Source organism: Peromyscus maniculatus, chromosome 4, assembly GCF_049852395.1.
Source record: "Peromyscus maniculatus bairdii isolate BWxNUB_F1_BW_parent chromosome 4, HU_Pman_BW_mat_3.1, whole genome shotgun sequence".
NCBI lineage: Eukaryota > Metazoa > Chordata > Mammalia > Rodentia > Cricetidae > Peromyscus > Peromyscus maniculatus.
In genome coordinates, this window is record NC_134855.1 from 28800649 (window position 1) to 28814412 (window position 13764).

Here is a 13764-nt window from a genome sequence, read left to right on the forward strand (position 1 = left end):
AAAGAACCTCTGACAGAAGCCCATTCAATCTACACAAATATAAGAAACAATGAATTTTATTCTTTTAAGGATCCAAAGTTTAGGGGAATTTGTTTGCTGCCATAGTAACAGTACAAATAGATTATAAAGTTCTTTCCGCACAACCACCCCTAGCCTTTTCCTAAGAAAATCTCATCTTTGAAAGGATAATTACTCATAAGACAGAATATCCAGATCAGTAAGAGGCTATTGTATTCCTGCTTGAAGGTAACATTATTCCACTGAATGACCTGAGATGTCACTGTGTACCCTGCTTAGTGTGGGACTATGTGACACTGTCGCTAAATACAAAAGTGCTGACCCAAGACTGCCTAACAACAGACTGTAGAGTCTGAAACCACATTACAGTTGGTTCCTGAGATTTTGTGTCAGGTCAGTGTATATTATTTACAGCTAATATATTCAGTAATAGATGTAATTCTAAAAAAAATTCTATTCCATAATGCTATAAAATACACAAGCATTTAAAGAATGTAATAAATGGGTAAATATAAACAAAGTATATTATATATATGGAAATGTCATAATAACCCCCCCTCACCAATTTGTATAATTAACATACAGTAGCAATAGCAAGTTAGCAGGGAAAAATGTAATGGCAACAAATGTCAAAAAGAAAGAAGGAGAGTTGCAGCTAAATAGAATGATGGAAATGTATTTGTAACAAGCAGTTAACATTGATGAAAATAGAAGGTCAAGTTAATATATATCATTCAGTTAAAATCAAAAGCCAATGGTTATGCAGTTTTTACTAGGTACAAGGCTCTTCGATAGGTGCTATGCAAATAGTACCTCATTAAATCTCCATACAACCTTTATGTAAATGTTATTAATTATCCATAGTTTATATATACAGAAGCTGAGTCATAAAGAGGTTAAATAGGACACAAGGAGGTTAGAGTCACACAGTGAGAATTCAAATCATAATAATGGTCCTGTTACAAGCAGCCAAGCAAGGCAACCGCTCTTTCAAACCAGTTTCTGTGTTCTAGGAAGCACTGTGCTGGGACTATGGTTGGAGACAATAGCCCTCTGAGGACCCAAAGGCTGCACATTCTTCAGTCTTCCTCTTTCTTGCCTGAACATTTGGTGTGAACATATGTCTGGAGTTAACTCAGACATAACACACACACACACACACACACACACACACACACACACGGTGCATGATGGAGAATCACTCTTAACTGAAAAGTAGGTGTTGCATGCAAGAAGGTAGACACATGTAGTCAGTATAACAAAAGTTATATTTCATTATGCTGAGGGTCATCACACAAGGTTCACATTCTAACTTCCTAACTATGGTCCTAAACCTATTTCACCAAGGGCTACTCACCCATGTGACAGATCTTAGCTGAAGGACAGGTCCAGTCTCTAACAGAAGTCTCTGAGGGTCAGGATCCTGGGGGAGACTCTCCAGCTACAGGGCAGATCAAGGTGGCATCTCTCCAGATGTGCAGAACAGGGCACCGTTCTTGGTCTCTGTCTATATATTGTCTGGTAGGTATCATAGGACTATATCTGGTTATCTTGAGTGAGTGAGGTTATCAGGTGCAGCCTTGAGTATAGTGAGGATCCTGACCAACCTATTTTTACAAGTCTAAAATGTTTTTTTATTTTATTTTACAATACTATTCAGTTCTACATAACAGCCACAGATTCCCTTGTTCTCCCCCTTCCTGCCCCCCCTTCCCCCCAGCCCACCCCCCATTCCCACCACCTCCAGATCAAGGCCACCCCTGAGGACTGAGATCAACCTGATAGACTCAGTCCAGGCAGGTCCAGTCCCCTCAAATGTTTTTTTTTTTATTGTTTTGTTTGTTTTTGTTTTTTACTGTGCTCATTACAGTGGGACAAAAAAATGTTCATGTCAAGGAACTCCAGCTTATGTCTCAGTCGTGAGCAAAGGAAGAAGCTGTAGATACAAGGAAGATGGCTTTTGTTGTCCATCCTTGACATTAGAGTAGTAGTGAAAGCTATGCTCCAGCGCTAATTCTTTTGTTGATATCGTAAATGGTTCTCTAGTTGAAGGAAGAAGGATATTAACCCCAGGGAAAATGCCATGGACTGCAAAATATTCCTGGCTTTGCAGTTCCCATGATGAGTTGGCACCAAAAATACACACACACATACACACACACACACGCACACACACACACACGCACACGCGCATGCGCACGTGCACACGCACACGTATTTTTCCCCTGCTAGTGAAGTAGAATGTGCTGCCACAGTTGGAACCCACCAACTCAACCTGCTTTTTCAACATAGTAACTCAGCCAGTAGAGTTAATTTCTGCTTGTTTCTCTATGGATCAGAGTGTTAATTTGCGAGTCTGGGTGGTGATGGCTTTTTCTTTTCATTTTTGGATCATAGTTTTATTGATCACAAAGTCAATTAGTCAGTTAATTGTTTCTGTACTTTCTTCTTTTCTTTCCTTACCTGAGTAATGCCTTCTTTGCTGTCCTTTCGTGGCTACGATCAGGTCAGCCCTGTGTGATACTTTAAAGGCCTCTGTGCACACAGCTGCTCTGACAAGCTGGGACTCAAACCGACAGCTCACTGGAAAGGCATGCCTCGTCGCACGTCTGAAGAGACCCAGATTGACAGTTCACAGGTTCCAGTGCAAAGATGGACTCTCAATCTTCTTCAGCTGGCGAGGATCTTGGCTAATGTGGGGCGTGCAGATGCCAGACAGCCAAGAGCCTGGAGGAACAAACAGGCCCAGCGAGGTAATTAGGATTGACAGAATGTTTGCCTATCCCACAGCCTCCTTTGCAACAGAAAGCCAAGCCGTGTTGAATGTCTCCCGTGAGAGTATGAGCACATGCACTCAGCTGTTTGCTGGCTGAGACGGTTAAACTTTCCTTATCAATGCTGATTTTTATTTTTGTCATAGGTTTCTCAAACCATTCTGTGTCTAGTTCAGTGGCTATAAGGGTGGTGCACCAATTCTCTTATTTCTTTCTTTTATGTTACAGCTCATCATGAGCCATCAAAGCAGAAATCTAGACTCGGTCAGAGGCAAAGAGGTGGAAGTGTTGGGGATGTCTTGAGGCCCTTCACAATCTGTGAGTTCAGGGGCTCTTCTTGCTGGTCCTGCTGTTGAAGGGGAAGACCAGGCTGAAAACTTCACCCAGAGGCTTCTAGCTTTACAGTTATCTGGGGGCATCTCAAAAAATGGGGCAAGGGGCCAGGGAGGACACTCTAGACAAGTATGGATATATTGTTTATACCAAGTGTGGGAGGCAGGCTGCAAGAGTGATCTTTGTCTAACTCCCAACCCAAAATGGTAGTTTAGAATGCAGTGCGTTTCCAGAAGTGCATGTTTCCTGAAACACTGGTGCACCTTTGAAACAAATGAAGTCTTATTGTCACTTATCAAAGATGTGATGTGTCATGGATCTTAAGTGGCAGGGAATATTGACTCATGGAGGGCTGCAATCTATAGTAGAGGAAACTGTGGTTTTCTAGTTCAACTATGATAAAACTTAGGTAGGCAAAGAAAATATGGTAGCCGAGTTTCAAAAACAGTGGTGGGGTGGGGAATGGGGGTTACAGAGATCCACCTGACTGGAAGTAAATGCCCATGTCGGAAGCTCCACAACCGAAACTATTTACAGCACTTAATCCTTCGGGCACTTCCTTTACCCCTTGCTCCCACATTGAGTTAATTTACTTTAGAGTAAGTAGCCAGTTGCTGTGGCCATATACAGAGGCTGGCCCCTTCACTGTCGAGGGAGTGAATCTTTGTAACTCTAATCATATTACAATAAAGCCTCCACCTCGACAGCATCTGATTTTGGAATGGAATGTTATAGAATCCTGACCAGGAAGGCTAGATCTGCTAAACTTGTTTGGAAGAAAGATTTTGATCCCCAGCCTAGACGCAGGGGAAAGTTCAGTTCTTATCATTCTGTGGTTCAACTGGGGTAGACAATGCCAGAATTCTGGATCTGTCTTGTAGCCATGAGAGGTATCATGGTGAAGAAGACAGAGTGGACAAGCAAAAAGAAGTTGACACCTTGAAGATGTCACTGAATAGGCAGACAAGCACCCCAACCAATCTGCTGACTAACATCTTGTTAGATGGACAATACACTTCCTAATTTTTGAGCTGACTTTTTAACTTGGATTTTCTTCATCTTTCAGACATTATTAATCAATATACAGAGGGAAAATTACATAGCCCATTTGAAGAACCAAATCAAAAGCCTATATACCTAATCACTGCTCTGCTTTCTTGGAACTAGCCCATCTACTTGACACTGGTCTAGGGATATTCACTCAGTCACAGAGTCATTCAATAAATAATTATTGAACTTTTATTATAGCCCGGGCCTCTGGATGAGCTCTGAACCAAATCAATACTGTTCCTACTCTGATGGAATATATATTTGAGAAAAAGGACTCATGTTGAGCTCATATAGTTAGAGGAGAATATGCTGCGGACCTGATAGTACATTTACAGGACCCACACTTGGCCAGGGGCAGACACCATGGTTGGGGGTCCATGAAGCAGGGTCTCCTGAATCCTCCCCCCACACACACAGGAAACTATAGCAGCAGCTCAGCGTCGCTTGCTCTTGTACCATTTTAGAACTTTATAATGCTTTATAGCGCATTTCATTTTTTTTTTTGCCCTTTTGGATTAGTTCATTGGTAGTTAAAAATTGGAATACATTAACATAAATATATGAATTTAATTCCCAAGGGCCGCTGTCAAGTACAGGAATATTTACCTCTAATTAGTCCTAATTAGTATCTGGGAAGGGCCTTGAGCCAGATTTTAAACAGCTGGTGTCTTTTATCATGCCTCTGTCTCTCTCTTAAACTTCCTTAGCTGCTTTTCTCCCACTCTGCAAATCTTGACTGATTTTCTATGCCTCACAGGTGTGTGAGGAAGCCAGGCAGTGAGTGTGGGTGTCTCCATTTCCTCCTTGAAGGCCTTTATTGTAATCTAAGAGGTCAGGTTTTGAAGATTCGCTCTTCTACTTACTTATAAGTAAAGACTTGGTTTAACTCTTGATTTGTTGCATACAGCGTTTTTGACAATTATGATCCCCACCATATAGATGTTTATGGGGATAGAGTAAAAATGCAGGTAAAAAGAATTTAACAGTCGTGGGGTGGCTTTTCAGTAAACAGTAACCACACTAAACACATGCTGTAACTGTAACACAATGTGCAAGCAATATGTTCCGCAGGAGTTTGTGGAAGAGTGCTGCATGGGTGCAGAGGAACCCAATCCTGGGGAAAGGTGAGAGGCACTTGCAGAGGCAGGCAACTCTGAAGTAGGTTTCATCTTCGGCTCTCTGCTCAGCTTTGGTTAACTCTCTACTGGAGCCCGCACTCTCTAGCTTCTCAGGGTGCAGACTCCAGCTGGATGAGGTCCAGACCGCCTTCCTTTTAATCTGATGGCACCAGGGTGCTCTAGGCAGTCACTGTCTGAAAACTGGCTCTTGGTCACTTAGCAGAAGTGGATTATGAATGGCAAGGCAAACACAAGCCACCAGTAGAAAATTATCACTGACTTTTCTCATTGATTCCTGGACTCATAAAGCCAGAACAAAATCCTGGGATTTTGGAGCCCTGTGAAACTGAATGGATGTTTTTGTCACCTTGACTTTAATTAACTCAAGCTTAGGGGGAGACAAGTGATACAAATTGTCTACAAAGAAGGTATTTCAGTGAAGACTAATGGGGTTCCATATACAGTGTAAGAAGTTCTTAGAGGTAATCATCTATATATTTATAACTGTAGGTCTGACAATTCTTGTATGTTCTGTTGCTGCTGCTGTAACACTCACTCTAAAAGATGTCATCTTACATTTCTGTGGATCAGAAGTCCAACATGGGTCTCACAGGCAAAGCTATGGTGTTGATGGAGCTGGGAATTCTAAAGACGGATCTTGTTGCCTCTCATTAAGATAGCTGCTAGTTTGTTTTCTGTGATGAGTAAATACTTGATCCTGGGTCCCTTATAAATAAGAGGGGCTATGTAGCACAGTTTCAGACTCAAGGGCATAGTGGGGGCACTGGTGTAGCTGCCATAAGAGCCTCATAGTGAATGGTATCACAATGCTCGAAGTGTATATATAGAGACTTCATATGACAAGGTAAGAAGCCTGAGGCCAGGACCATAGAGGGATAAGATTTGGTCTTTGAAGCAACTGACTTTCATGGAACTAACTGAGGGTCCCAGGAGAATTATATAATCTTCCTTTTGGACAATACTCTTCATCCAAATGGCATCTCCTAGGTCCCCCTCTTAAAGATTTTACCCTCCTTTGATATAGCCATATTGGGAACCAAACTTCAAATACTTGAATTCTCTGGGTGAAACACTTAATCCCATAGCCAGCTGGTTGGCAGATTCAAGTTCTTTTAGTTGTGGCAAGGAAATCACGTTTCCTTGTAGGCTTTCAGCTAAGTGCATATCTCACAGCTTCTAGGGACCATTTGCAATCCTCAGCTCTTGGATCCCTTACTCTATTCTCAGAACCAGTAAAGGTGGGTCGAGTCCTTCACTTTCTTTGAACTCACTTCTCTAACCCTGTATTGGACAATTCTCTCCTTTTGGTAACTGATATGATTAGATTGGACCCGTCCAGAGTGTCCATGATGATGTCCCTATCTTTAGGGCTGTACCTTTAATCACCTCTGCGAATTCCTTCACCATAATCAGGTCCTAGATGATAAGTGAATGGACAGCTTGGGGATAGGAGTATTATTCTTCCATGCTTATCTTTTTATTTAAGTAAAGCACTTTGTTATGGGGCATCTTTAACCCTTGGTTATCCTATCCTTAGCATTCCAACCCTCTGATAGATGTTGTTTCTATGTAACGATCTTTACAGATGAGTCTATATTCTGGTATATTCTTTATTTCATTTCCCCTCCTCCTTCAAACCAAAGGTTTTTTTTTTTGTTTGTTTGTTTGTTTTTAAGCTGCTGCAGATACCGGTCTGTTATATTTCTCCTTTTTTCTTCCTTTTGTACCAATTATTTTTGTTGCCATCAGATTTTTCTCCATGCTCACTAATGTATGGCTTCTCCAGCACACATTTTTAAAGTGATCATTAGTTTTAGGCTGTATAGAAACATTAATCTCAAGAAAGAGGAGAAATGTGACAATTTGAGGAAATTTTCTGCTTTCCAGAAATCTTGAAAGTTTCCCTTACAGTTTTGATTAGCTTTTTAATGACAAAGTCAGCATCCACCCATTGCAATTATTAATATATATATCAAATATATAATCACATAAACTCCTCAACCTCTAACTCCACAGCCAGTTACTGGTAGTGACGTTTGTGTTTGCTGTCTATCCCCATTCCTTTCTGTGTGTACATATAACTTCCCAAGAGTACATTAAACTTCTATCATTTTCTTTAATAGGCTGACATGTAGCCCTTCACAATGTGTCTGTGGATCTCCACCACCCCTCACCTGCCTCTGCCACTGCTGAAATGTCTACAGGTGTGCCTGCGATTCACGTGCTGCCACAGGCAGATGGAAGACCTCAACAGATATGTCAAATAGATGAGGTGGTTGACATATGAGCATCAGTCTGGATACAGGGTTCGAAGCCAGCTGCTCAGGGCGTCAGATGAGAGCATGGATGCACTGCAGGCAGGTGCTTCTAAGTTGGAAACAAATGCTGCTGAGTTGAAGACGTGCAAGGTGTGGGCTGTAGGGGTCAGCATCCTGGTGATCGCTGCCATTACCATCCTGTGGTGTCTCTCAAAGAAGGAGTGACAGCCAAGCAGGCTGTTCCAGCGTCAAGACTTTTGACTGAAAACTTGCTATATTACCAAGCTTACCCACTGTTATTTCCAGATGATTGTTTTGGCTAGTGACATTGTCACAGGTGACTTGTTGGGGACTCCAGGAAGGGTATTCCAGTGATCAGTCACCTGATGTCATCTTCAGAACCACAATTAAAGCTTTGGGTAATTAGATCCCTAACACAAACCCTTGACAACAGGGAGTGACTTACCTAGGTACTCCCCTCATTTTCCTTAAGAGATTCTTTGTGGTAAGCATTACAGACCTGGAGTTCAGACTCCTGTAAACGAGCTTGTGCTGTTACATTAGATGTGAGGGGGTTACTTTCTTGCTGTTATGTATTACCTGCTAACGTAGTATTTTGACCAGAAAGAGGTTCTTTAAAATATTTTTTATAGAACTATGACCAAAGTTTCCATTTTTCTGAAAGTTAAATACAAATAAAATATCTGTAAAAAAGTAAAAATGTGTCTGTGATTGGTTAAAAATATAAAATAGGTTAAGTAAAAATGGGTCTAAGTCTTAAGAGGTTAAAATGTCATCTCATGTGTGCAGTTACTGGGTCAGTATCAGGTATAACCAGGGTAGAGGAGGTCACTGGGATGAGCCCCAAGACAGTGTGCCTCTTGTCCTTATAAAAGGGGACATTTGTCCATAGAGACCTGCTTACAGGGTGAATATGGCAAAGACAAATGTAAACATTGATGTTACTGTAAACAAAAGAATGTCACAGATTGCCAAAGCAACTTGCAGCTAGGCAAGAGGCATGGAACAGATTCACAGGCCTTAGAAGGAATCACCCCTCCCAACACTTGATTGTGGACTTCTGCCCTCCAGAGCTACCAGACAACAAATTCCTACTATTTAAACCACCTGGACTGTGGACACTTGGTCAGACAAGCCTTAACAAATGACTACATGTCAGTATGAATATAGGACCTTATACAAATTATCTTGTGACACTTCGTACTCACCATGCAACGGATGTCATGTCAGGTGTATGTCAACTGGGGTGGTGTTTCGAAGTGGAAGGAATGTGGAATGTGTGCCTACCTACAGATGCTGGTCCATAGGTCTGGAAGGACTGTGAGAAGCTGTAAAGTTCCTGGCATAAGCTTGGCTATGGGCTGTGGACCAACAAGGGTGCCCTCAGCAGGCAGGGACCTGGAGTGACTCTGCCCAGCTTTACTCCTGCTGACCCTCGAGCACTGGCATGGGTGGAGTTGATTCAGGGAGGAAACATTTCTCCCTCCCTCACATAAGGTACCGTACATACAATCATGTGCATATGTGTGAATAGGTAGGTCCCTGCTGAGGTCTTAGGGAATTCAACATCATGCAAACAAAGGCAGGTTTGATACTCTCAGAGTCCTTGTAACTTTTTGCTGCTTCCCATAAAACCAGCCCAATGTGGCAAGGACGAAACAGTCTCTTTAGCTGAGCGGTTCTCCATCTGCAGAGACTAAAATGAGGGCTAAATGGTCAAGGAATTTATTACTATGGGTATTTCAAAAAATCTCTGTCTCTCTGTGTGTGTTTGGAGGGGTGTGGTACTGCGGTATGCTCACAGGGGAAATGACCCTAGGAATGTAGCTTCTACTAACCATAATTCCCAAGATGGCCACATAACGAAATTTAGAAAATTATAAATATAGCACCATTTTCAGAGCACTTTGTATACCTTCCAGGTCCAGCTTTCCAAAGTCTAAAATGTTTATATGGAATTCACAGGCCAGAAATTGTCTACATATCTGCCCCATTCTTGGAGTGATTTCTCCATGAAACAGAGCAACGATGCAAAACCAGGCAGCTGCTGCTTCCTTTTAAGGTCACAAGTCCCCTCCCAGCACAGTGTGTGGAGATTGAAATAGGAAAGTTTATTTAGGGAGAAAACAGTATGTTGTTTTTCTAGGCTATCAGGTGATTTCCCCCCTAAATTTGGTCCTATTGAATACCTAAGATACTCTGCTGTGGAATTGTTGTTCTTAGGGTGACTTGAATTATTTTGATCTATGCCAACTTTTAAACTTGTTTTTCAGATACTTATCTTTTATATTTGCCTAAAATCCAAGTACAGTTTTAGATGATCATATTAATTCCATTGACAAAATAGGCTCATCATTGCCGACTTTAATATTAAAGGATTTTTTGAAGTAGTGGTATAAACTTCTATAGCAAAATATGTTATATGGACACATGAGCAGAATATGCAAAATTATAAAAATATGGGCTTAAATCAAAATACCATTCCTTTCTTTTTCATTTTTTTTCAGGATATTGTGTGTAAGACAATTCATCATATCCAGACTTCGAATTGTCTATTAGAACTTTCAATCCATGTTTCTTGTTTTCCAGTGGGGAAGAGGATGATAGTGATTATCTCAAAGGAGAACCATCGGATGGGCTAAAGGAATACTGACTGGGTAACTGCCTGAGCCAAACTAGAGCTTTAATTGCTGAATGATTTGAAAATGCTGGGATTTTTTTTGACTTTTTTTTCTTGTATCATCAACTCAAAATGATAGGAAAGAGGTCAGTAGTAATTTACATAACAGAATAATACTCATTCTGCCTCAAGAATTATGTAAATCTATAATTTTTATTTGCCGACACATCCAGTGTCATCCATGCAGATGCTATGTCAAGGTCAGCTCTAAAGAAATGGGACGTGTATGCACAATTTCAAGAAGCCAGTTTAATCATGTGCTTAGTCTTAGAATTTGGTGGTGGAATTCCAAATTCCACTTTGGAATGATTAAATACTTGATATAGGCCAACCTCTGAAAGAAGGAAAATCCTGTTTGCAGCCACATAAAGCCATGAAGGCAGGTGTGTGAACTGGATCGCAGGAAACTCTCAGGCAGAGGAATCCTGATTTCTCTTGGAAGACTCTGATGGTATAAAGCTGGCCATGATGGTATAAGGCTGGGACCTGGGTGTAACCCTGGCACCTGTGAAAGGATAGATTATTGAACCTACTTTTAAAGAGCAACTTGTTTAAAAATGTTCTACATTGCTATGGATTTTAGTTTGTTGATACAAATTTAAAGTTAATTTTATTATACTGTATGTGTATTTTTACTCTTGTTTAAGGTATTATGTTTATACAACTCATTTAAATTGTAATAAAACAATTAGTCTTCTATGATAGTCAAACTTACAGTCATTTTTTTCTAGGTATACATAGATATATTTCAGATAGATAGGTAATCTTCAAATACTTCAAAGACCTACAAAATATGGCATTTAAAGTGTTTTTAAAAATTTAGACTTTCTGCACAGTAAGACATGTCTGCTTCTGACAGCACTGATTTACTTCAGAGAAGAGGATGAGCATCAAAGACACTCTATATGGAGTTTATCCTCTTCTTACCAAAAATAGCCATTTGGGCAAGAAACTGTTCTTGACGGGACTGATTAAAAACTGTATCAACTGGACATGCAGGACTCATAGGAAGGTGACTACTGAACTTTGCTTGGCCAAATGGACCTTCAGGTTCCTGCTTCACAGAGGAAACTGCCAGACATTCTACAGGACACAGAGAAAAGTGACTGAGAGACTCTAAGCTTATGGGCTAAAGACAGATGCCCCAACTTAACAGAGGAACTTTGGATGACTGTCCAGGCTGCCAGCTGTCTCTGTCTACTTTCACAAGACTACCAAAAGTTGATTTTGTCCTCCTGTTTCTTAGGTAATATTACATCCTTCTGAGGTCTTTGATGTAGTTAAAACTAGATAGTTATAATTTCCTTAGTTATGATAAAAAATAAGTTAAATATAAAACCTTAGACTCACAAATATAAAGTAGATAGGATATCTTCTTTAATTTTGCCAAATATAAATAGACTGGATATTACAAATAGACTAGATATTGTAACTGTAATTCTTGTTTGATAATTGTTCTGTTATATGTAATTTTACTATGTTAAAGTTAAAACCTTTCCTTTAAAAAACAGAAAAGTGCTGGGGATGCTGTGAATGTGTTGCTCTGATTGATTGATAAATAAAATGCTGATTGGCCAGTAGTCAGACAGGAAGTATAGTGTAGGTGGGTTAAAGAGAGTAGAAAATGCTGGAAAGTAAAAGGCTAAGTCAGAAGATGCTGCCAGCTGCCACCATGAGGAACAAGATGTAAAGTACTGGTAAGTCACGAGCCACATGACAAGGTATAGAGTTATAGAAATGGGTTCATTTAAGATATAAGAACTAGATAACAAGAAGCCTGCCATGGTCATACAGTTTATAAGTAATATTAGTTTCTGTGTGTTTGCTTGGGTCTGAGCAGCTGCAGGACTGGTGGGTGAGAGAGATTTGTCCTGACCCTGGGCCAGACAGGACCAAGAAAACTTCAATTACACACCTGTTTCCTGAGGGGGGAAATATATATATATATATATATATATATATATATATATATATATATATATATATGTGTGTGTGTGTGTGTGTGTGTGTGTGTGTGTGTGTGTGTGTGTGCTTTCACCCCATCAATCAAGGTTGCAAGAGAAACCTGGGTTTCATCATTTTCAAGAATACTGATATTCTCTGCTTTTTAATTTATCATTTGAATATATTAGCATTTTATAGCATTTGAAAAGTGCAACATCTTAATACACCTTTTTCTTCTTAATGCCAGCATATTAGTTCACATAGGCCAGTGGCCCTCACAAGCAGCCTTGATATTTAGGTGGGTTAACATAAGTATATCTGTAAATGTAGGGCACTGCTCTGTGTGGCTACTCAGAGGCCCAGGCTCCTTCTGTCATGTGGTCCCATCCTCTTATGAAGTCTTGTTTATCATTAATCAGCATGTATGAGGAAGCAAGGGACTGTACAGCAGGCATTTCCTGAGCTGGAAGTAATACATTGCCTCTACTTACATTTGTTGTGTGGGATTCAGTCTAGTGATTGCCTAATTCCAAACAAATCTAGAATATGTATCTTTGAAGTGAGGCCAGGAAAAGATAACTCTCCACTCCAGTATGCCACAATTTTCAAGTAAATATAAAGACATAAAACAGATGGAATGTGAAAAACAATACAAAACATTGGATTCACTATTTTTGTAATTGGTGTGATGAAATACCAAGAAGCAATTTGAAGGTGATATATTTTGCCTCATGAGTTGCAGTCCATCATGGAGAGAAAGGCAGAGCTACCAGAGACTTAGCAATAGCAAGAGTGGACACTCTGGACCATGAAACAGAATTGCGGATGGAACCCAGAAAAGCCTGCAATCCATCAGTACCAACCTCAGAGACCCACTTTATACAGCTAGGTTCTACCTCCTAAAGGTTTAAACACATTTGCTTGTAATAGGTATAATTTACATTCAAACTATGACAAACACATTGAGCATTTATAGAGCAATGACAGCAATTATAGTGACCTTTGCAGCATGTACTCATTCATTTGTTCAACAAATATTGCTAAATGCCCACTATGTGCTCCTGGGCCAGGTCCTGGGAGCAGTGATGAACCAGACAGCTCTGCCTCCCCTGACTCCTGCCCGAGTTCTCCACATTTAACAGTTCAGTATAGGAACAGAGATTAATGCATACTTGCAAACTGTCCAGATGCACTTTTGTGGTAGTTCTGGGTGATACCATGCCATGTAAGGTGTGGGAGCCCACAGAGGCTTCCTAGTGAGAACTTACTCAAGGTCAAAGAATCTGAGCTTGCTTTTTACCCAGCAGGGCTGTGTAAGGAGATGATTTGGCCACGGGCATGTTTACCGGGAGTTTGGAAGGGTCTACACTTGGCTGAACAGTGTGTTTTGATCTTGCGACGGGGAGGTCTTTTGCCTCTCCCCTTGGCATATTCTAAAAAGCCCACTTGAATAAACCTCAAGGCTGTTGGGTATTGACCCAGGCCCTCCCAAAGACATCCTGTGTTTCCATCTTTCTTCTCATCGTCTAGGTCTCTCTCTTAATCTG

The 13764-nt window shown here is 40.6% G+C and overlaps 1 protein-coding gene across 5 annotated transcripts in view; it reads left to right on the forward strand.

Moving 5' to 3' along the window:
* Positions 1-9323, forward strand: part of LOC143272867 (uncharacterized) — a 108392-nt gene extending 99069 nt beyond the window's left edge. For 4 of the 5 annotated variants that reach the window (XM_076569438.1, XM_076569439.1, XM_076569442.1 and 1 more), the window contains 3 exons: positions 2525-2771; positions 3021-3110; positions 7438-9323. In XM_076569438.1, coding sequence (XP_076425553.1) covers positions 2525-2771; positions 3021-3095 — 322 coding nt within the window. In that variant the 3' untranslated portion in view covers positions 3096-3110; positions 7438-9323. The remainder of the gene's footprint in view (positions 1-2524; positions 2772-3020; positions 3111-7437) is intronic. The other variant, XM_076569440.1, reaches the window with a different exon arrangement.
* Positions 9324-13764: the final 4441 nt, after the last annotated feature.